Source organism: Eptatretus burgeri, chromosome 18 (assembly GCF_056783735.1).
Source record: "Eptatretus burgeri isolate ZD-2024b chromosome 18, Ebu_testis_v1, whole genome shotgun sequence".
Taxonomy (NCBI): Eukaryota; Metazoa; Chordata; class Myxini; order Myxiniformes; family Myxinidae; genus Eptatretus; species Eptatretus burgeri.
In genome coordinates this window covers 19,330,296-19,353,167 of record NC_140978.1, presented here as the reverse complement: position 1 = coordinate 19,353,167, position 22,872 = coordinate 19,330,296, and the positions used below count along the sequence as shown (strand labels likewise).

The following is a 22,872-nucleotide window of genomic DNA, read 5'->3' as shown; positions in this document are numbered from 1 at the left end:
ATTCAATTGAATTCAGAATGGGACGAAAATAAATTCAATTCAAATCAAATGGAAGACCAAATAGGTACAGTCCTGCATTGGAGTAATCAGAAGGAACCCGAACAAGCAAAAAGCAAAGATGAAGTCATCAGGAGGAACCTGGATAGGATTCACATTTCAGCTGCTACTCCTCCACCCTTAAACCCATCCAGGCACAGCCAAGTGAGCCTTATTCAAAAAATATGTCTATATATAAACAAAAATAACCCATTTCAAAAATAAATAAATAATTGTGGCTGCCAGACCATGTGTCCGATCAAGTTTAAATTTAAACCAGGTATTCCCCATTACTACTAGATCATAAATCTGAAGTTTCACGTCGTCGAATATTTTTCTTCAATTCAATATGGCTGCCAAACCATGTTATCTTTCAATTATTCCTCAACAATCGTGTACACCCATGGCTTGGGGAACATTTGTGTGAAGTTTCCCCTCAATTTGTTCAGCTGTTCTGGAGAAGAAAATTTTTTAGAGGTTTTTGGGTAAATCCAATATGGCTGCCAAACCATGTGACCTATGATATCATTGTTGTGAACCTTTTGGCAATGAAGACATCAATAAAATAATAATCAACTAGAACGGCACTCGGTAGAGCGCATACCTCCGCCACGTAATACCCGATCCACGAGAACATATCAGGCCCAATACATTTTTTAAATATTATGCTATACATCGTTTTGGACCCAATCTCTCAATGGTGAAGAATCACTTGAAAAAGTAAATAATTCTCATATCCAGATCTGGATTCGGATCTTCACAAAATCAAATCGATTTGTCGTGGTCACACACCCAACCTGTCCACCAAGTTTCACCCGAATCAGTCCACAACTTTTTGAGATATCCTGCGATATATTAGTTCAGCCCTGTCACTCAATGGTGAAGAATCGCTTAAAAATTCTAGTAGTCGGATCCGGACCTGGATCTTCACCAAAATCTAATCAGTTCGTCCTTGTCATACGCCGATACCGTCCGCAAGATTTAATCCGGATCTGTCTTCAACTTTTTGAGATATTCTGCACACAAACAAACAAACAGACAGACAGACAGACAGACAGACAGACAGACAGGGGTGAAAACATAACCTCCTTCACCTTCGGTGGTGGAGGTAAAAAAACTATTTCAATGTTGTCAATCATTATTTTTCCAACTACTTCACAAACCATCCCTCACCCCCTTTTATTAGTATACACACTGAATATGCAACATTCCTCCCCAACTTCACCCGTTTCCTCTGGTCACATATACCATGTAACTCGCCACCCCAAAAAATTAAAATTAAAGCCATGAGTAACCAGGATAAGGATAAAGGTCAAACTCGTGATTACAAATCAGTTTGAGACAGGCTGTCAATAATTTTGACTGCAATCATGAATTCCAGGACTTTGTTTTGTATATGAAAGCTGACTATAGTCTACAGTTGTGTCAACAAGTTTTGAAACCATTATTTTGTACTGGAGTGTCATATGCCACCTCCGGAGACAATGAGCAACTCGCAGAGATATGTTGAAGTGGACAGAAAGAAGAATCAGCAGTATGGAATGCATGAGTTGAATAAAAGTTGCAACAACAATTTTTCGATATTCTCAAGTGAAGTCTCACCATATCTGGAGAGGAGTGTGTGGGTTTGGAGCAGGTGCTGGCTTTTGAGGAAAGTTTTTATCACATTAAGCTTTGTCTTGTCTTATAGGACTGTAATCTCCATACAGATGTGGTGTAAGACACAAAGGAATAAAACACTGCATAAGTTGATGTGGGAAACGGGGGGGGGGGGGGTCGGGGGGAAATCGAATAGGAAGTTTTTAAAATAAATTTTAGTATACGTATGAAACGCACCAGGTGCTTGTACTTGCATCTGTAGTCGAATCTTTACCAGTTCAATAGGAGAGCCAACGGCAACAGCAGCAACACCTGAGAGGGCACTGGCAGAGATGAGGTCGAACAGTGCGGGTTTGCAGGGAGTTGTGGCATCTCGACGCGTCGACAGCAAACGTAGCGCCGTACCAAACACACCAAAAATGACAGAGTTGCACATGGCCACAGTGGCAAGAGGAAAAGCCATTCCTTTGAAAAAGCCTCGAATCTACAGCCGAGAGATGTTGGCAAAGGGAAGAATTAAATTGAGATTAATGACACAAGACATGATGAAATTTTCACATCACGTGAATAAATCTGTCAACTTTGGATCACCACAACAAAAACAAAAACAAAAAACAAAACACACAAAACCTTGGATATTCAAGGTTTAAATATTGTTCTGGATTTGGCTTCAGGGATAAAATGAGGAATAAATTAAAATAGTTATTTTGTATTGTATGTGAGGGTGTGCAAGAAATGTATTAGCGAGGCAGTGTCAAATGAGATGTTGAGAAGCTCTTCTCTCCCTTTCCCCCATTGTTGGCGCCAAATACAATTTCTACCCCTTTTGTGTATTCTGGAGCATTCCCTGCTGTGATCCGTCTTTGTGTGTACATTTCCACCCGACATCACCAGGAATCCATATGCCGTCTGTGACACCAAGAGCTATCTATGTGCGTTCACGTAGCTGGCATACAAGCGGGAGACTGGAGACCACGAGACTGCAAGAAGGAGGGGGCGAGGGGGCTCCCTTACTACCGCATGACCAATCAGCATGTAGTGGTTGGTAAAAGATGCCAACCCGATTGGGAACTATAAAAGTTGAGGCAGGTTATGCTCCAAGCTCTCCTGGCTGTTTTGCTTTTCTGTTCATACAATAGGTTTTTTTTTTGTTTCACATCAGTTCCTTCCCCTGGTCCTTGTGTTGTGCATTGGTCGTTCGTGCTCCAAGGTACACGCACACAAGGGAGATCACAGGACCGCTCTCCCTTTCCACCTCCCTGTTGATAATCTGGCGAAGCAGCCAACAAAAGCCTGCACACCAGCCCGTTGGTGCCAATGTATTGTTATTTGGAAGGGGGAGGGGTCCATAGCTAGACTGATGTAAGTGTAGTATGGTCGGTGTGTTTTGCATATGTTAGATTGCCATGTAACAGGGATCTGTCAGAGTAAGTCGTTTGTTACACATGGCACTGAGGAGACAGCTTATGAAATTGATAGACAGGGTAGATAGATTAATTAATTATGTACAGTATATGTAAAAACCTCTTGTTGGCGGGACTAGGTGAGGACTTCTCATTGCAGAGGCACATAGGCCAATTATGATCTCTCTGGCCAGTGTGTGCTAGCCATGGTGGCATAGTGAGTTGTAGAACCCAAAAGAAAAGATGTTCATTTATTTTTATAGGGGCCACCCCCATAAGAGACACAAGAGGGAGACTCCGTCCAGGAGGAAGACGAGAACTGAGTCAAGACTAAAGAGTCCATGGAGTCGCCAACAAAGTCCAAGAGAGAGGACAAGGAGAGGCTCATGAGGTCTTGAGAGTCCACGAGGAGGAGAACCGAGCCCACCAGGTGAGAACAGAGGGACTCATATGGAAAGGATGGAGACCTCGCTTGGAGAAGAAGCCTCATGTGGGATCAACACAATCTGGGATCACCTTGTCTTTTTAGAGGGTCAGGAGGCCTCTGTCTAAAAATGAAAAAGGGGGACAACATGGCCTGATTGAAGGCCTACTCATCACTGGCCCTGCTCGTGGTCATTTGACCTCTTTTGAGCACCATCGTTACTGGCTCTCGTCTTGCACCTGGTCTCGAAAACAGGCTGCGTTGTGTTGAATGGAGTCTACCCTGCATATCATAGAGAAAAGAGAAGTCCCACTGCATTACTGTTTTGAAGTACAAGTGTGATTTGTGGAACCTAGTGGGTTAGGATTTGAGCTTTTATTTCTCATGAATTGTATGTAAGTTTGCATATTCCCATTATCCTCTTTGAGTCTTTTGACTCGCTTGGTTTGTTCCATTTATGGTAACGTCCTGTCGACCCTCTTCCCTGTGATTTTCAACATAAAAATAACCGAACAGGTCATATCACGTCTCGGATAACTCAGTCGAGATGTCCAGAGCAACCCGTAGCTCGCAATTTACATCACTAATTAATATTACTTCAATGTGGGGGGAAAGGGGGAGGGAGAGGGGTGAGGTGGGGGAACCTCTCGGTCTTTCTGAAATAATTTACAAGATCAAGACGCTCTTCTTTTTATTTCTCATGCAATTTAAATGATTGAAGAGTAACCAGTCGTATGAACCAGATTTTATTGATGTTGGACGTGTATTGAAGTGATGAGCAAAAGTGCCATTCAAGCAGTACAACTATGTTTAATTAACAGAAGTTGTATCATCATGGTTTTCCTTTGCAGCGGAAGACAGCCGTTCACACGTGTTATGCAGGCAACTTGGGTGCGTGAATTGGTTTATAGTGTGGGAGCTGCTGCCCAGACAACAGCAAGCAGTGCAACTTGGTCTCAAAGGATACCCAAGATGACCACACTTCTTGCGTCCCACAGCTTTGGCAGGAATTTGGGAGAAAAAAAAATCAGGGTACTGGCGGTAGTTTCCGACTACTCTTCGTGAAGTTTCCGACGATACCGTGGGATCTTTAAAGTTCACCATCTAATACGAGCAGATGGGACGCCCAGTTTAACATCCACCCGAGGGATGGTAAACACATTGCTGCTTTGCCCTGTCTGTAAAACACCAGGGTGACATTTTATAGCTGAGTCAATGTTCAAACCCTGGCCAGACAGGTCAAAGGTAAGTGCACATACTTCTAAGCTATGCTGCCCACCCAGAAATCTCATGATACATTTCACCAGAAGGTTGTAAGGGAGACAAGACCAGGAATGGGAATTATTTATGCTGCAGAAAGTTAGAATACTGGGTAGAGAGTTAGACAATGATGCCGCTTTAGCTGAAATTCACATCTACATCTTATAGTTTGCCATCCTTTGGTTGAGGATATAAAGCAAGCGGTCCAGTCGACATTAAAAAAAAAATCAAATGGTATTAAATTAAAAACCTTTTTAAAAAAATGATGAAAAGTAGGCCATTGTATTTCAGAACCCTGGACAAATTCCTTCCTTAAAACTTCAATAAGATGTGCAAGTTATTTATATACAATTGTTGATGCTCGTTCAGATCAAGTAAATTGAAAGAATGCCATTATGACAAAAAACACAAAACAAAAGAAAAAACTAGCTGGGGGCGACGATGGTTCCTGGGCATTATTGAACAATGCCACGATAGGTACAATTGAGTTAGTGGAAGCTTTTGAGGAAGCCCTACCGTAAAAACCTATCTCTTCTGTCAAAATTGACCAAATCAAATCGGATTTTTTATATGTTGTACTTAATGACATTACACACAGCTTCTAGGAAATGAAATTGTGAGAAAAAAAAAATCTAGAAAAAAATAAAATGAAATAAAAAATAAACAAAAAGTTCAAGTGGGCATGGCTCTGCCCACAAGGGGCGTGGGACGCCCCTCATACAAAAAGACACAACTAGACCATGATATATAGCTTGTGTCCAAGTTTCATCAATATCGCATCAAATGTCACGGAGCTATGCTCTGGAGAGAGTCACAAACAGACAGACAGACAGACAGACAGACAGACACACAGACACAACGAAAATAGTGGTCACTGCTGGCGCCCGCAAACCAAAAATATATCGGTGAACTCAGACTAAATCACTGAAACATGGATAAAGTAGAGATATGGTGGGTTGGAATCCTTTTGAGGCTCAACTGTTTAACTTCCAAGATCCGACAAAATAGGTTACACGCTCACGCTGATAAATCGTTACGAGAGAGAATGGTTGGTTGGTCAATAACAATGTAATATCTTATTTTGTCGAAATAATGTAATTTTGTTTTCACATGAATATGTACCATTCATGAGGATCATCAGTCCATTTGGCGAATCCGACTAATAATAATCATCTTCAATGTACAAATCATAATTATCTTATAGTGGACAAGGAAAACATTGGAACACCAGATTTCTCAATTATTATTAGTATTAAACATTAATGTCTGCCAGAGGAAAATGAAAGGGGAGACTGAGTTATCACTGGTGGATTCAGAGAACTACCAGGAAGGTTTGTGATGCAAAAATAAGGAAGGAAGGTTTGCGTATGGGAACATGTGGGGAAACTGTAAATGCCAGCTTGTAATGCTGGCTATCCCCTCGAGGAGGGCAGGATCTCCCAAGAATCCTTTTTTGTTCTCGCCCCATAGATTAGCCATCACAGTTACGCCGAGGAAATGGAAAGCCCAAATTGGAAGGAGTACTCGAGTTACGAGGAATCAGAGAGCACGCAGAGACGAGGAGTGTGTTTTGTGGCATTGCCCGTGCCCGGAGGCGGCGTTAGGGACCGTGCATCCCGTGGAATTTGCATGGGGTCCCAGGGACGACAAGGGCCTGAATTGATTAGAATATGTTTTCCTTGATGTTTAACTCGAGAGGAATATTACAAAATTAGGGGGTGAGGTTAGTATTAGTGGAGAAAGCAAGTGGAATCATAAATACGTTTAATGTATAGAAATGCAACAATAATCAAAATAAGATACGTAATTCCTAATGTTTAATACATATCGATATTGTTTAAGAAATCCACACTATTGTACGATCACAAAATATCTCTCATTAGTAAATGGACTAACCCATGCGCACGGTGTAACGTTGTGGTTTTTAAAATCAGAACATCTGTCCCAAGGATGAAACTAAATGACCACAGCGGTGCTGAAAAGAGAAAAAAAAAACTCAACAATATGGGGAAAAGGGTGAAAATCATCCGAAATTAACTTTTGGGACAAACGAAATTAACATCACACAAACTGCAGAAACAGAAAAAGGGTCTGAGGCAGAGCACGTGTGCAGGTGTGTCTTCCTTTTCCAGTCATTTTGTAGAGCGCTCGCCAAGTGGCTTAAGCACCCAAGCATGCAGTCCAAGGAAACAGTCGACAAGAAACGGTTGATGAAGCAAGCGATAGCTAGCTCATTGATAATGGAACACACCCTGTGGATCAGCTTTTTGTGTGAGTTTGTGTTTACAGCTGGCAGTGATACAAGGACATTACCGTTGTTCCAATCACATAAAATATTCAATACTGAAATTTATCTACGGGAGCGGCCAGAGGGGATGACGTTATTCTTCTTATTACTACCAATTATTGTCCTATTATTAATGTTAATATTACTAGTGCGTGCCCATAGGTGCAAGAAAAAAAAGAAAAAAAAAAAAGAAAAAAAAGAAGAATTGTGACGTCAATCGTGATGTCATAGCACCGTGTCCTGTCATTGGTTGGCAAATAAATGGCCGTAACTTGGGAACCACTTGCCCGATTAATAACGAACGAAGTGAGCTTCATACTTAACGCGTGCACGTGAGAGAATAGGAAACAACAACAACAACAACAACACAATACCCTGGCTATTTGGAATCCGTGTCGTTGGATATGACCTTTTGCTTCCAGTTGTTAAACGCTGTGCGGTGTATAAACACGATTGGGTTTTATTTCTATCTTGTGAATATTACTTGACGTGTGCACATGAGAGAATAGGAAACAACAAAAACAACACAATACCCTGCCAATTGTGAATCTGTGTCGTTGGCTATGACCATTTTGCTTCTGGTTTTTTTTTGCTTCCGGTTTTTGTCATGGGGAATGATGCATGCTGGGAGATCATGACCGGAAGTGTTTGTTTATTTATTCAATTCCTTTTTTCCCCAAAGTTAATTTTATCCTTCCGAAAGTGATTTTTTTCGTGACAGGAAGTGTTTATTTTGTATTTAACATTACCGGGAGTGATTTTGAAACTCTTTCCGGAACTTTTAATTTATTTTATTCTTGACCAGAAGTGATCATTTATTTATTTATTCAATTATTTTTTTTCCCCAAAGTTAATTTTAATAAAGATAACTCCCGCATCATCAAAAAATATTTTTTAATCGTGATTTACATTATTTGATTGCTGATCCCGAATCCAGGCCGAAGTAACCGGAAATTGCGTCAAAATCATCAGCTGTGCGGCACTTACACGTACCACGGTACAGTTGGCAAGTATACAGTTGTGAACAAGTTTTATGTAAAGTCAGAAGCGAATGTAAGAAGAATTCGACGTTTGCTTCGAGGCTTTGCCTATTCCATATTATCAAACCTTGAAAAGGCACATCCTCAGGTCCCCAGCGATATACCTGGCAAGTTTCAATTAGATCAGACCAGCGGTTGTCGAGAAACGGCGGTCGCAGAGACACACACACACACACACACACACACACACACACACACACACACACACACACACACACACACACACACACACACACACACACACACACACACACACACACACACACACAGGATTGCTGGAATGAGATAGATTATTTTGCAATACTGTAATGTTAATATTATTATTAATATGCTATTATCATTATTCTGAGATGTCTGAGGTAAAATAGTACGATAAGGTGGAACAACAATCAAGCTGCAATAGGTTGTTATGGTTGTGGGGATAAATGGAGGAATTTAATGGGGAATTTAGCATCGAATAGTGTAGTTTGGTCCGTGGACATTCAGGAGGCATTGCAACGCTGGTTATCCCCTCAAGGAGGGCAGGATCTCCCAAGAGTGGTTTGGTCCGTGGACGTTTAGGATGAATCAGAGGCGGGAGTTCAGGGTGAGCGCACGCACGAAGCAAGACGCTGGCCCTTTGGCTCTTGGTTGAGTCGTGAGAAATGGACCCCGATCCTCGTGTATGTCATAGCGAGTCGGTGAGGACGATCGACACACGAAGCCGCTGCACTGCGGCTCTGAGCCTTGGTGTTGAGTGCCGCTCGCGGAGTGCCTGGCTTACGTTTGGCCTGCTACGAGAGAGGTGACGAGGCGCTATTTTCTTGCGCATGTCTGCATGTGCGTGTAGAAGCACCTCGATTCCAACAAGCTCTGGGCCAAGCTAAGTCCAAGAATACTCAAAAGGAAGGGTTTTCTTTTTGTTTTGTTTTCCCTTTGTATGTATTTGTGTCTGTGTGAAGAGGCACCTCGACTTTAGGATTTATTTACTTCATTATTATCATTATCTTTTGAATTACTGTACTTTGTAAATATTTATTTATTTTCAATAAATGTGTTAATTTTAAGAAACTGTAGCCATGTATTTGTAGTGGGGGTTGAGTATAACCCCCCCTCCGCCACGCCGTGCTGTGCTCCTCCGCCCCTCCGCCATTGGGCCCTGCTCCTCCCACACGTGTTATAATCCCTGAGGATCAATGTGCAAGCCTCCTATGAATAAGGAACATCGACCATCCGGGGGCTGGCAGTGTTAACCACCCGTTATCACAAATTGGGTCAGGGGATTAGGGTTAACCTGGGCCACCACACCTGTGACAATATACACCTTTCAAATGCAGAAAAGGCAATAAAACGGGAATTCCCCCGGATATTGTTTTTGCAGTCAAAGCTAAAGCAATATAGGCTAAACGAGTGTGAAAATAATGAGTCCCCTGACTCGCGAGTCGTGATACAATTGAGGGTTCTGAAGCGTTACTCGTTATACCGTCTCCCACCACCACTGGGAGCAGCGCTACACGGTACATATCTACGAAGATAATTTGCATCACACAACCTTCGGAATTCCTGGTGAGAACGGTAAATGAAGCGACTACAACCTTTGCCACGTGACCCGTAGTCCTCTTGGCAAGTTTAATTGGTTGAGAATGCCAAAAGTAACGATCGAATACATCGACCTCAGACAGACGGACACCAAAATGAGCATACTTGTGTGATGGCAGGTTGACGGGTCCCCACTAGGCCATTGTTGTGTTTTGCGTGGAGCCCCCAAATGACCAACGCCACCTCCGCCCTGCCTAATACGTATCCCAGATAGTGTGATCAAAAGAAAGAAGAGAAGGGGAGGGGGAGCGAGAGAATATTTTACAAATTTTGATGATCCTGGTAGTGTGTGGTTGTATATAATTTGCAATTCAGCATCTAAAAAGGCAATGATGAATATCACATGAACACTCTCTCTCCCTCATTGCTCCCTGAGTTTATAGCTAGGCCGGTATCTATACATCACCTAATTTTTATTTTTTTCCCATTAACAACCGTTTTTCGTTTTTTAAAATCAATTTCACAAACATTGCTGTTCCCATCAGTGAAGCGACAGGTCTTGTATGTTAGTTTTCATCGAAAAGGAAATGAAAAAAACCCACCGTTTCCTTGTGGTGAATGGACGTGATGCAGTGTAACATGGAGTTGTAGCCAGTCCCAGCCTGTAGACGTGTCTGCAAAAGACCAGGACAGACAGATTATGCACCAAGGAAAAGGGTTTCAAATATAAACATGTGGTGTGTGTCCCTACAACAATTAAGCAACTGATGTTTTGAGGATTGTTATGTGAAAGTACATTCAAACATTCATTTTTTTTCTGGTGGAAGTGGACCAGCAAATTGATCTGTATCCTCCATGTACAAACATGTCATCAGGAAAAGCAAAAGTTAAGTTGTGACATGAAAACAACATACCGGCCGGAAATGAGCATGCAAATTAGCAATGAAGGCCGTCCTCAAATGATCACAAGCATGTTTACATTGTCAGGAATGCCTTTAATATTTGTGACCACCATTCACAACAATATAAGCTTGACGTGTTGTCATCGACCAAATGAGATGATCCAGCTCTCACTATGGGAAGTTGCACCACTTTCGATTCAGGGCATCTTCCAGTGGCAGGCGGACGCAACAACCAGGTTTCTTCGGATATTTTGGATGCAAGTCCGGACATCATACCATCCCGTCCGTGTGAGTGATGTTGTGTTCCCAAAGTGCAGCAACGACAACATATATACTGTGTGGGTGAGCACTGTCATCCATAAAGATGAGGTTGAGAACTTGTATTTGGACCAGAGAGATGACTGTACAGGTGTAACGATGTCATTCCTGTACGCGACACCAGCCATAGCACCCCTCTGAATATCAAGATTAGTTGTTCAGGTAACTGGGATGACAGCCGATGCTATCAGTCTGCTCTGACCCAACTATACCGTCTCATGGCGGGATTTGCAAACCAGTTCCCACCTTGTCTTCAGACTCCAGTGCATCCATTCTTGAAGTCCCCCCCCCCACTATTCCCCCCCTCTAGGTTTACTGCAGGACACACACAGTCCACCATCAAGCCCCTTCTGCTGAAACTACATAATCCAGGATTACTGCTCATCTTCACTCATTTGTTCCTCTTTTTTTTTTCCACCTGTGGAACTCACTTCCACATCTTCAATCTATTCTTCCCTCCAGGTCTTCAAGACAGCTGTCCACCACCATCTTGGATCCTCCCCAATCCAAAACCATGATCTTTTGCACCCGCATTACCCCCCCCCCGACCCCCAATCCTGCCACCCTCCAAATTTCCAGTTTTCCCAACTGAGAGTTTCCTTATGCATCTTGTCCACCCCATGTATCCTCTCATCCTCTCCTGACCCCCATTCCTCCCCCGTTTGTCTGCCTCCCTCTGTCTTGGCATTCAGCTCTGCTGTTGCATCCTGATCCATTCACTGTACTAGTATTAGCTCTTTCATGAGCCTCGACTCTGCATACAAAAAAAAAAGTCAGAATATAGACTGATGGATGAAAACAACATGGATGCCAACAGTTCACCCTCCAGCTGTGATGTGTTTCCCATTACATGTGCACTTGTTTGAGGGATGGTCTTCTGGACCTTATGCAATTGGCATGAAGCCTGCTTGGAACCTTGTTAGTCAAAATTTGATGGCTGATTACTCTTTGCCAGTCATTCTTGAGAGATCATGCTGCTGAAAAGTGGTTCCTTCTGGAAAGAATGACAACATAATGATCCCCACTAAGGGCTGTAATGCTTGAACGGCAAGAACAAGATCATTCTGTGAACTCTACAGTCCGTTACCTTGGTAGAAACTGAAAATTACACTGCAATGAACATTGTTATGAGAAACAATGATATCTTCAGTCACCCCCACTGAACAATCTCAATAGCTTGAACGAAGCGATTTGGTGTTCAATGCTGCCAAGCTATTCTGAAAAAATTCCACACATCACTTCCCCCTCCTTTTGGAAATCCCCGATTGGAAAATCCTCGGCTATCACTCAAGGGTTGTGGTGGCGTACGTCGAGGTGGTGCTGTCTCCTCGGACACCAGACGGTGGTCCCATCGGGGAGTTGCCCAAGGAGTTGCTGTAGCTGTGTCCAATAAGGTGACTCCCGTACTAATTGAGGTAACATCAGTCAACGAGCGTGTTTACGAGACTGAGGATTTGTCACTCTGGGTGTCATCTCCTTGGTCTCTGTATATGTTCCGATTGAGGCGAGTGATCTCACCGTGAAGGACGCATTCCATGCCACTCTCGAGTCTGTGGTTGATCAGTGCCCCAGGCGAGATACTAGTCTCGTCTTGAGGGATTTCAATGCATCGAATAGCACTGATCGGGATGGTTATCAGGCATGTGTTGGTCCCCATGGATCTGGACCTGTGAACCAGAATAGCACTAAGTTCCTTGACATCACAAGATATCATGGACTTCATGTGGCTGGTTCATGGTTTCAGCGCCCACAAGCTCATCGCTGGACTTGGTATTCCAACGCTGGCGGTGTGGCAAAGGAGATTGACCATGTCCTCGTTGATGGTCGCTGGAGGATGATCCAGAACTGCAGGGTCTACCAGAGTGCTCATTTCCTCAATACTGACCACAGGCTTGTTGTTGCAACTCTGAAGATGCAGCTCAAATACAGGAGAATGGAACAATCCCAGCCGAGGCTGGATGCTGGCAGGCTCAGGGGCGAGATGAGATGGTTGTCATGGAACCTACCATCAAGCGAAGAAGAATTTTGTCTCCCAAAGGACACTGGATACCATTGACAAGAGTCGTAGGGCCAGGCTTAATGGCAGGATTGAGCTGTTTCGGGAGTTGAGGCGTAAAACTGTACATTTGCTGAGGGCAGATAAAGAGGCCTATGTGTGCGGAATCTGTGAAGGGGGTAGACCATCACCCGTGGTCAAGTGATTCTCGTCCTGCTTACAAAGGAATTTGTGCATTGTGTTCCTCCAAGCCAGTCCCTCAGTGAACTACAATTAGAGCGGAGGGTGGTGAGCTCTTGACAGAGGAGTTTGAAGTGAAGGCGTGCTGGGCTGGTTGCTTTGAGCGGCTGTTCTAGGCTGACCCACTAGCTGTTAAATTGGATGTCAGAGATGTTACTATCCCTATTGCTGACTCTCCAATCAACTGTGAACTGCTTTCGTTTGTGGAAACACAGGCTGCAGTGAATCGGTTGAAAGAGGTTAAAGCTCCTGGGATTTGTCGCATCCATGCTGAATTTCTCAAGGCTGGTGGAAATGCTGTACTCGTGTTGTTGCATGCAGTTCTGTGCTCTGTTTGGAGCACTGGCATCATCCCAACTGATTGGAAGAGTGGCCTTGTTGTTCCTCTCTGGAAAGGGAAGGTGATCGCCAGGACTGCAATTGACGTCGTGTTCGGGCCTGGGGAGTCATGCATTCACTGGATAACGGGGTGTGGCACTGTCAGTACCTCCGCAGGAAGACAAAAGTCCAAGTCTTTAAGTTCTTCATGCTTCCAGTCTTGGACTCTGATCAGGGATCTGAGACGCAAACTTAACTCCTTCGGTACCAGGTCTCTTCCGGAGAATCCTTGGCTTTCGCTGGTCGGACTGTGTCCAACAAACATTTGCTGAGAGAGACTCAGATGTGATTTGCTACCTGCATAGTCCATGAGCATCAGCAGCAGCTGTATGGACATGTGGCTCATTTTCCTGATGCTGATCCTGCTCCCCAGATTTTCTCAGCGAGGGAGCCTCGTGAGTGGAGGAGGCCAATGGGCCGACCACGTGCCTCGTGTTTGCAGCAGGTTGATCGGCATCTCAAGGAGATGGGGATGGGGATGGCATATATCTGGGGGGGGGAGGGGTGGCCAGACAGAATCCCCCTGGAGTTGTGGAAAGTGGATGTGGTGACACACTATTCTGACGCATGCTCCCATACCTGACCTGTACTGCATAAGTAAAGTGTGCCCAGGTATCCAGGTGTGTATGTCTGGCATCATAATCTGAAAATGTTATCCCAAAAGTTCCGTAGAGCATCCTAAATTTTTACATTTCAATGAGTGTCCGAAAATCTTACATATGGAGAGGTCTCACAATCTATTGCTGGCATGTTATGTATCCACCCTCCCTCCCACACCCGTTACCCCAATTTTTCCTCTTCTACCTCCTTTCTGACTTGAGATTATTTAATGCTTGGTGCATGCTGCTCATATAGATGTGAGTGAAAATAATTTGGTGGATGAATCGTTGGACCTGGGCCTTACCCTAGGTCATTGATAAAATTGGTGGTGCTTTCACTCTCAAGCACTCCAAACTACAAGCTGGTTTGTTGTGCATTTCAATGTGGTTGTTTGGCTGTCTCTTTTAAGTTATTACCTTATTATGCTGTTTTGTATGACTGCTTGCTGTTATTTTTTGCATTAGGTTAGAAATTTTCTCTGAAATTACTCAAGTGGAGATGTATGGCACACGCTGTATTAGCAGAATTTTCATTTTCTTTGTATATTGGAAGTATCAAGGTGCATCACCGACCTTAACCGTGTCCAATGGGTGGCCAACCAACACACCAGCGGCCCCTGTGGAGAAAAAAAAAATCAGAGTAAAACCAGACAGGCAAACGTACTGTTGTGGAAATGACTCGGAGGAGTTAACATTACTTAGTATGGTTTAATTAGCCACTAAATTAATGTCTTAGGCCAAGCATGACGTTAGATATGCATCACTTGTATGATAAGATAGATGATGTTGCTGGACTTGGAAGACCCCTCCTAATGTATGTGGCTAAAAATCACCATTCCTGCGAGCCTCCGTTTTACTTTCTACCATTCTGGAAATCTGTCTTTATGTTCTTTAAAGTGTTTTGCTAGACTGTCGGTGCCAGTTTAGGCTACGGAAATGGCTTCATTTGTGCTTGAGGGAAGGGGGAGGACCTTGTCTGAGTGAAAAGTCACAAGGGCAGTCCTCCCCCCCATCAAACGGGACTCTCGACAGATCTTGAGTGAGATGGGAGGGGCACGGCGCATCATGAGTGACACACAGGGCAGAGTTTTCAAAAGCATGATGATGATGATCAGAAACGAGGAGAAGCTCCAGAACCAGCCTGGGGAAAGCTGTGCTTCGAATGTTTGTGCCACAGCAACAATGCCACACCCTGCCCTATTTCAGAGCCACACCCTCTCCTCTCCTCTCCTCCCAACCCAGAGCAAAAGGACATGGTGGGCAGTTTTCACTGCGGGACTGCTGGCATTCTTCCTGCGGGATTCTGCGAGGAGTTCCCCAGTATTCCTGTCTTGTGGACCCCCCTCTATCTTCTTTCCCGTGGAATGAACGTTGTCCCAGATAAGATTTCCCCAGATTTCCCAGATAATAATTTTTTGGCACCTCGATTTTCATGTCCGTAACCATATCTCAGACAAGTATGGACGAATTTTAATTGGACTTGGCGCAAAGACAACACATGATGGATTACATATGCACGTCATTTATTTTTCGACATCAGATCCAAGATGGCTAACTAGTGGACATTTTAGTTGTAAAAAAAAAAACCCCCAAAAAACAACAACAAAAAAACCCAGTGTCGAACATGTCTTCAGCAATTTCTCAGACAGGCATTTACCGACGTTATTCAAACTTGGGACACAGATAAGAAATGATGGCTCACATAAACACATCTTTTTGTTTCGGAATCAGATTCAAGATGGCTGACTGAAGGCCATTTTCGTCATAAAAAAACAGCCCGATGTTGACACAAGTCCTCAACCATTTCTCAGACACGCGTTTACCAATGCTGCTCAAACTTGGATCAGATAAAGAATGATGGCTTATCTATACACGTCATTTTTTTTCGAGATCATTTCCAAGATGGCCGAAAGTGGCCATTTTGTTATTTAAATGTGCCCCCAACCATTTGTCAGACATGCATGGTCCGATTTTGTTCAAACTTGGCACAAGCACAGTACATGATGGCACACACGAGCCCCTCACTTTATTTTGCGATCTGACCAAAGATGGCTGAATGGTAGACTGGCAGCTATTTTAGTTGTACATAAATATGGGCTAGCCCTTTAACTCCATACAGCAAAAGTACCAAAACAATGGGAGCTATGACAGCTTGTCTTTTTTACTTGTTGATTATTTTGAGGTTTCTTGCATTTCCCGCAGCGTGGTTATTCTTAAAACTAGCAAATACCACCCGTCACTTCGCTGACGGTAATACTAAAGGGGGGAGGGAGAAAAAGAGGAGGGAAGAGGGAGAGAGAGCAGGGAGAGTGACGAGGTGGAGGGGAAAGGAGAGAGGGGGAGTGGGAGTGAGGAGGGGTGGGGGAAGGGAAGACGATGAGGTGAGAATAAGGGAAGGCAGACGTGCAGTGGAGCATCAACTACGATTCATAGCGTCTCATTGAAATTATTCTGCATAGAATAACAGTGAAGATAGAAACAAAATAATATCTGAAATCCATTTTCTACCTGTCATACTATAAACATGGTCAGGAGACAAACTTCCATCCAGACAAGTCCGGAGACATACACCGCCCAGAGACAAACACCGATCAGACGCAGCCGGAGACAAGCTGGCCAGAGACAAACACTGCTTGGATAAAAAAGATGGACAGACAGACAGAGACAGAGACAGAGATAGAGAGATAGCAGAGAGAATATGTCATGCTTTATGAAAAGCACGCACACACACACACACACACACACACACACACACACACACACACACACACACACACACACACACACACACACACACACACACACACACACACAATTTTTCAGGAATATGCAGGGAGTTAGTGTGAATACCAACTACAGTACATACTGCATACAACAAAGAAGCCTTGAGTACTCGCTCAGGGTGACGGAGCGCGGACCACTCGCTCAGGGTGATGGAGCGCGGACCACTCGCTCAGGGTGACGGAGCGAGGACTACTCGCTCAGGGTGACGCAACACGGACCACTCGTTCAGTGTGACGGAGCGAGGACCACTCGCTCAGTGTGACGGAGCGCAGACCACTCGCTCAGTGTGACGGAGCACGGACTACTCGCTCAGGGTGACGCAGCGCGGACCACTCGCTCAGGGTGACGCAGCGCGGACCACTCGCTCAGGGTGACGCAGCGCGGACCACTCGCTCAGGGTGACGCAGCGCGGACCACTCGCTCAGGGTGACGCAGCGCGGACCACTCGCTCAGGGTGACGCAGCGCGGACCACTCGCTCAGGGTGACGCAGCGCGGACCACTCGCTCAGGGTGACGCAGTCCTTCCTTCCTTCCATCCGACCATCAAAAATGAAGAACCTAACACACCATGTTTCTACTATAAATGGATGAGTTGTGTGTGTGTGTGTGTGTGTGTGTGTGTGTGTGTGTGTGTGTGTGTGTGTGTGTGTGTGTGTGTGTGTGTGTGTGTGTGTTGCTTTTTGTGTATCAATTAATTACCTTCAATTAGAATGTATCTTTTACCCCAAAATACCTCGAGGACCCAAAAGACCCACAAGACCAAGTCCCTGTAGACCCTTTAAGACGACTATAAATGGATGAGTTTTGTGTGTGTGTGTGTGTGTCATGTTTTTTGTGGCGAGCTACTGGAGCGTTCTGATGTGGAATGTGAAACATCGAAACGATGGTCATGATCTACGGAGTTGATTAGGTTAATTGTTTACAAAGAACCCAGAAGAATTTCCATGTTTTAAACGCACACCATGTTAAGGTGTATAGAGCAGCTTCACAGGTCCTTCTGCAGCATCGTATTCTGTTTAGAAAATAAATAACAAAAATAATTATAACATTGCAGCAAACCATATATTAATTAATACTAATAATAGCAACACCAATAATAATGAATGTATAATCTCTGCCCTGGCCCATGCACATCTGGGCTTGCTGAAAGTCGAGCTAATGCTCAGGCAGGCAGTACAGCAGGCAGGTATGCGACAAGGCCTTGAAGACCCATGAAAATTTTGTCCAATGGACCAAGGAGCCCACTAATAATTCGAAAGGGTTCTGAAGTGTAATTCTCATGGGTTTTGTTAGTTTCTAGGCTTTGTCCATTTCAGATTAAAAATGCCAAATTGAACCGCTTCTTTAGGACACGGGTGTGATTTTGTTGTTTTTTCAGCTGTGGAACTGCTGTTAGGATCAATTCCACAGATTAAATTTTGAAATTCGGCTCAAGTTAAGAGATTCTAGATATTATCGCATTTTAGTTGTTAAACATGTGCGGAAATGATGAAAAGCACGAACACTGGCGCGGCTTTTTCGGAAAACACCCTTCCTTCCCTTCCCCTCAAACCTCCCTCCTCCCAAAGCCCCTCCATCTCCATGTGGTGTTTAGCATGACCCGTTTGAACATGCTATTTTAACGTACCCCATTTCATTCAACCCTGTATTAATAACGACAGACGAGACCACCCCCACCCCCCCTCAAGTTCCACTACCACAAGTTGAGAACCCCTTCCCCCCTTTTCTCCTCAAGTCTCTCTTCCAAACAAGTCCAGAACACCCTCTTCCCTCCCAATTTTCCCCTCCTTTCGTCTCTCCCCCAATCCTCCTCATTCCCACTCTCTCCCAGAATGTATAGCGACATGTAGTGAGGCATCGCTCTCCTCTCCTTCCTAGCTCCCCCCCTCTCCTGGCTCCCCCACCCATCCCTCTCTTTTCCTCCCCTTCCCTCCTCTCTCTCTTGCTCTCCCTCCCTCCTCATAGTCCTGTCAGCAAAGCGACAGGTTGTATTTGCCAGTAAAACAATATAAGAAGCCACATGACAATGAGAAAAAAAAATTTGTATAGATTTTGAAATAAGTCATTTGAAACCAAGCATCACAGCAGAGAATCTAACTGAGTTGGTCCAACCGTTAAATGGATGCATGCTGCATGGTCACATAATGAAGAAAAAACACACAACCTCCAATCCCAGGATAAGGGAATTATCCAAAGGGAACAAAGTTTACAAAATCAAGTTGTTCATTTCACAAATGAATAACTTTGCTTTTGTAAACATTGCTCATGTTTGAGGGGGTTGTAGTCTGTAAAACATGCTCATTGTTGGACTCTGTGTATTCTTCCACCTCGTATTTGGTCTTGCACCCTCTGCCCTCTCTTTACCTTCCCCAGGTTTTCGCAGGGTACACGCGGTGCCAGTGACCTTCTTCTTGTTGAATTACTGAAATCCAGGCTCACTGCTCACCTCCACTCATTTATTCCTCTTTTCTCTCACCTGTGGAACCAACTTCCCCAATCTATTCAGTCCCATTAGTCCTTTCAAGGCTTCAAGACAGATGTTCACAATGATCTACCACAGGTTCAGATAATTTCTCCGAAAAGGACCAGAATGGTGAACAGCTTTAACACTCATGATATCTTCTCATGAAAGCAGCTTCAAGACAGCTGATGACCCATCCATACTCATGATTACTTCCACCCCAAATGACCCCATTCCCAAGTACTTCCCTTTTTTTTTTTCTTTGTATACCTTGTCAAGGCTCCTGTGAGAGCTAACACACAATGCACAACAAGGGGGGCATGAGACTAGAGGGGCGGGAGTGGGAAGGACAAAACAGTGGGGAACAGACACATTAGGAGATCTGTGGAAGGGAGAGGGATGGGGTGAGGAACATGGGGCGAACAAGATGGACATCACAGGGACTTTCAGGAAGGAAAGCAGGGAATTTGAAGGAGGTGGGCTTGGGTGGATTATCAGGGGTAGAAAAGATTGAGGATTTGGATGGGGGATGATAAGAGGTGATGGTGAACAGCTGTTTTGAAGGCCTGGAGGGAAGAATGGGATTGAATAGAGTGAAGGAGTTTATTTCCAAAGGCGGGAAAAAAGAGGAATGAAAGAGTGAAGGTGAGCAGTGATTCGTGATTTTGGTAGTTTTACCAGAAGGGGGTTGTTGGCGGACCTTGAGCGCCTTTCAGAAATGTGGTGGGGACAAATTGCAGAGAGAGAGGAGGGGGGGGCGAGGCTGGAGAGGAGATGGTAGAAGACAGAAAGACCACCGACCAACCTGCGGTGATTGAGTGAGAGGCACAAAGACTCAGCTTCATTGCGGGAGATGCCGATGATCTTAAATGCCCTGGTTTCCACAGCGTGAAGCTGAGAAAGTTGGGAGGCAGGAGCACCAGCCCAGAGAGGAAAACAGTACTCCATCAGGCTGCGGACGAAAACGTTGTAAGTGGTCAGGAGCTCAGGTGGGCTGAGGAAGGACTTTGCATGATGGAGGATTCTCAGTCGGCAACTGGCTTTGGAGGCGATGTTTGAAATGTGGCTTTCCCAGGAAAGGTCATGGCAGATAGTGAGACCCAGAAGCTTGAAAGAAAGGACTTCTTCCAGATTGTTGAGAAAGTGGATGGGGGTGGGGTGGGGGGGGTGTTCTAAATGGTCCTTTCGGAAAGACATAGTGAGAGTGTGAGATTTGTCTGGATTGACAGACATGTTCCACGTGTTGGACCAGTTTAATGGTGGACCAACCACAACAATATTTTTACTGGTGTTCCACAGTCATTTCTGGACAAACAATTGGAATAGTTTCAGTTTTGCCCCAAAGGGGTTCCAAGACGATTGTAATGGCCATGTCTGTTTGTCTGTGCGCATGTCCATGTCTATATTATCTTTGCTTTAATTTTTTTTTTCACTGCAACTACTTCTCTGATCGATGCAACACTTTAAACATCGGAGAAGCTCCCCATAGAGAATATTTTATTGATAACTTTGACATCATAGGTCACATGGTATGGCAGCCATATTGGATTAAAATAAATTGGACGGCTTCTTCCCCAAAACTGCTCAACCAACAAATGTGAAGCTTGGCATACAAGTCATCAACTCCCCATGGAGTATATCGGGTGATAACGATGATGTCATTGGTGTAGTGCAATTCCAGCCATAATTGGTGGAATAGAAATCCTTATCCAAAAAAATCTGGAACTTCATATGTCAGATCTATGACTCGATGTGAGTGAAGAATTAAATTTATGACATCATCGGTTACATGGTCTGGTGGCTAGATTGGATTGAGGATTAAAATGTAAAAAAAAATAATAATAATAATAATAAAAATATTAAAACATCTTTGCCAGAAATGTTTAACGAATCGATATAAAACTTCATACATATCATCAACCTGCCGTATGGAATATAGTTTGAAATTTATATTCATCACCTTTGATGCAATTTAGCCTTGATTTTGAAAAAAGTGGTCATTAAATATCCTAATAATTTTAATCAATTAATAAAGGTATGGATAATGGCAATGTATGTGACACAATAGTGTGCATGGATTTATATATTTTTATGCAGTATGTGGCTCCTTGCGTGCATCATTTTCTGCAGGCACGGCTGTGCCGTTGATGGAATGCCTCATTACCAGTAAGCTGGTACTCATTTTTCTGACCTGGGAAGGATGACAGGTTGATTCAACCCCACCTGGTGTTAATTTAAAGGGAGGAAAAAAACAGGGGCTTGAACTCAAGACCCTAAGATCTTACTCCAGGCACATTAACCATTAAGCCAACACCAAGCTTATTTCAAAGTAGTAAGAAGCTGACATTTTGTGAAACTCTCATCCGACGTTGGTCTACACTCAACAAACTACTAAAGCAAGCTAAAAACACCAACAATCATCATCACAGATGTATTCAATACCAAGCACAGCAAACAAAAAGACAATTTAATGCACCAATGCAGCCTTCAATAAGAAGTTATAACACGAAAAAATATTATAATTGTTTCGAGCAAGTTTGTAATCCAAGACTCGACTAACAAAACATGGTCATTAAAATAAAAACGACTGCACATTATGTACCACCACTACACATAGATAGCCATGAACAATCAAAATCCGCAAGATAAAAGGGCGGGGGAAAAGGGGAGGAGAAAGAGAGCAGAGAAAAGGGGCTGGGAAAAGGGGCTGGGAAAAAGGGGCAGGAAAAAGGGCTGGGAAAAGGGCTGGGAAAAAGGGCTGGGAAAAGGGCTGGGAAAAGGGGCTGGGAAAAGGGGCTGGGAAAAGGGGCTGGGAAAAGGGGCTGGGAAAAGGGGCGGGAAAAAGGGGCAGGAAAAAGGGGCTGGGAAAAGGGGCGGGAAAAGGGGCGGGAAAAGGGGCGGGAAAAAGGACGAACCTCCAACCCAACCAGCGAGAAAATCATCTGGTTGGAAATTTTCCATGAGGATGGAGTTTTGTCGTTCCGTAAGTATTGCGGCTTGCAGAACACCGAAGAAACAGCCAAGTGGGTCGAAACAAAATAAATAATCAAATCGAGAACCGGTGCCCGGAGATACACAACTGCGGGGATTCGGAAAGATACGATGGAAGCGCAAAAGTCAAGGTGCGCACAGTCGCTTGTCGGAAACGAAATGGGCGGATCCGGATCTCACGCGCCGGTCTCCACTTATTGGAGGACAAGACCAGTGCGATTGGCTGCAAGATGACTCTCAAGTATGATATCCGTTGGACACGTTTTTCATTGTGCTGAGGCCAAACCACACAATCAATGACATCAGAACCAATAACCAGGAGTGCAGATTTGTGTTTATGGCTTTTTAAAATTTAACTCATTCAGTGGTTGATGACCTTTTATTTTATTTTCCTTTAGTAGAGCAGGCTCATTGAAGAGCAAGATTGATGGAAATGAATATTTTTTTTTGGGGGGGGGGGATTTGAGCAATATTCACGCAGGTCGTAATTCCTGAAGTTAAATTCAACAAGTTTCTGAAAAATTACACACACACACATTGATGAATGGATTCAATGGGATGACAGATTATTATCGCTGGGTCAGGATTCAAACCCCAGGCTCGACAGCTTTGAAGTGAATGTGCATAGCTCTGGGA

General features: G+C 44.0%; 1 protein-coding gene and 1 long non-coding RNA gene across 4 annotated transcripts in view; one reads left to right on the top strand and one right to left on the bottom strand.

Annotated features, from left to right (window-relative positions):
* Window positions 1–22,410, bottom strand: part of SLC25A48 (solute carrier family 25 member 48) — a 52,764-nt gene extending 30,354 nt beyond the window's left edge. For 2 of the 3 annotated variants that reach the window (XM_085864547.1, XM_085864546.1), the window contains exons 1-4: window positions 22,161–22,410; window positions 14,574–14,617; window positions 10,170–10,241; window positions 1,873–2,119 (exon numbers count right to left, since the gene is read on the bottom strand). In XM_085864547.1, the coding sequence (XP_085720673.1) occupies window positions 1,873–2,119; window positions 10,170–10,241; window positions 14,574–14,617; window positions 22,161–22,206 (409 nt within the window). In that variant the 5' untranslated portion in view covers window positions 22,207–22,410. The remainder of the gene's footprint in view (window positions 1–1,872; window positions 2,120–10,169; window positions 10,242–14,573; window positions 14,618–22,160) is intronic. The other variant, XM_085864545.1, reaches the window with a different exon arrangement.
* Window positions 22,343–22,872, top strand: part of LOC147008682 (uncharacterized) — an 89,000-nt gene continuing 88,470 nt past the window's right edge. The window contains exon 1 of the long non-coding RNA XR_015053368.1: window positions 22,343–22,477. This is a non-coding gene — a long non-coding RNA (uncharacterized LOC147008682). The remainder of the gene's footprint in view (window positions 22,478–22,872) is intronic.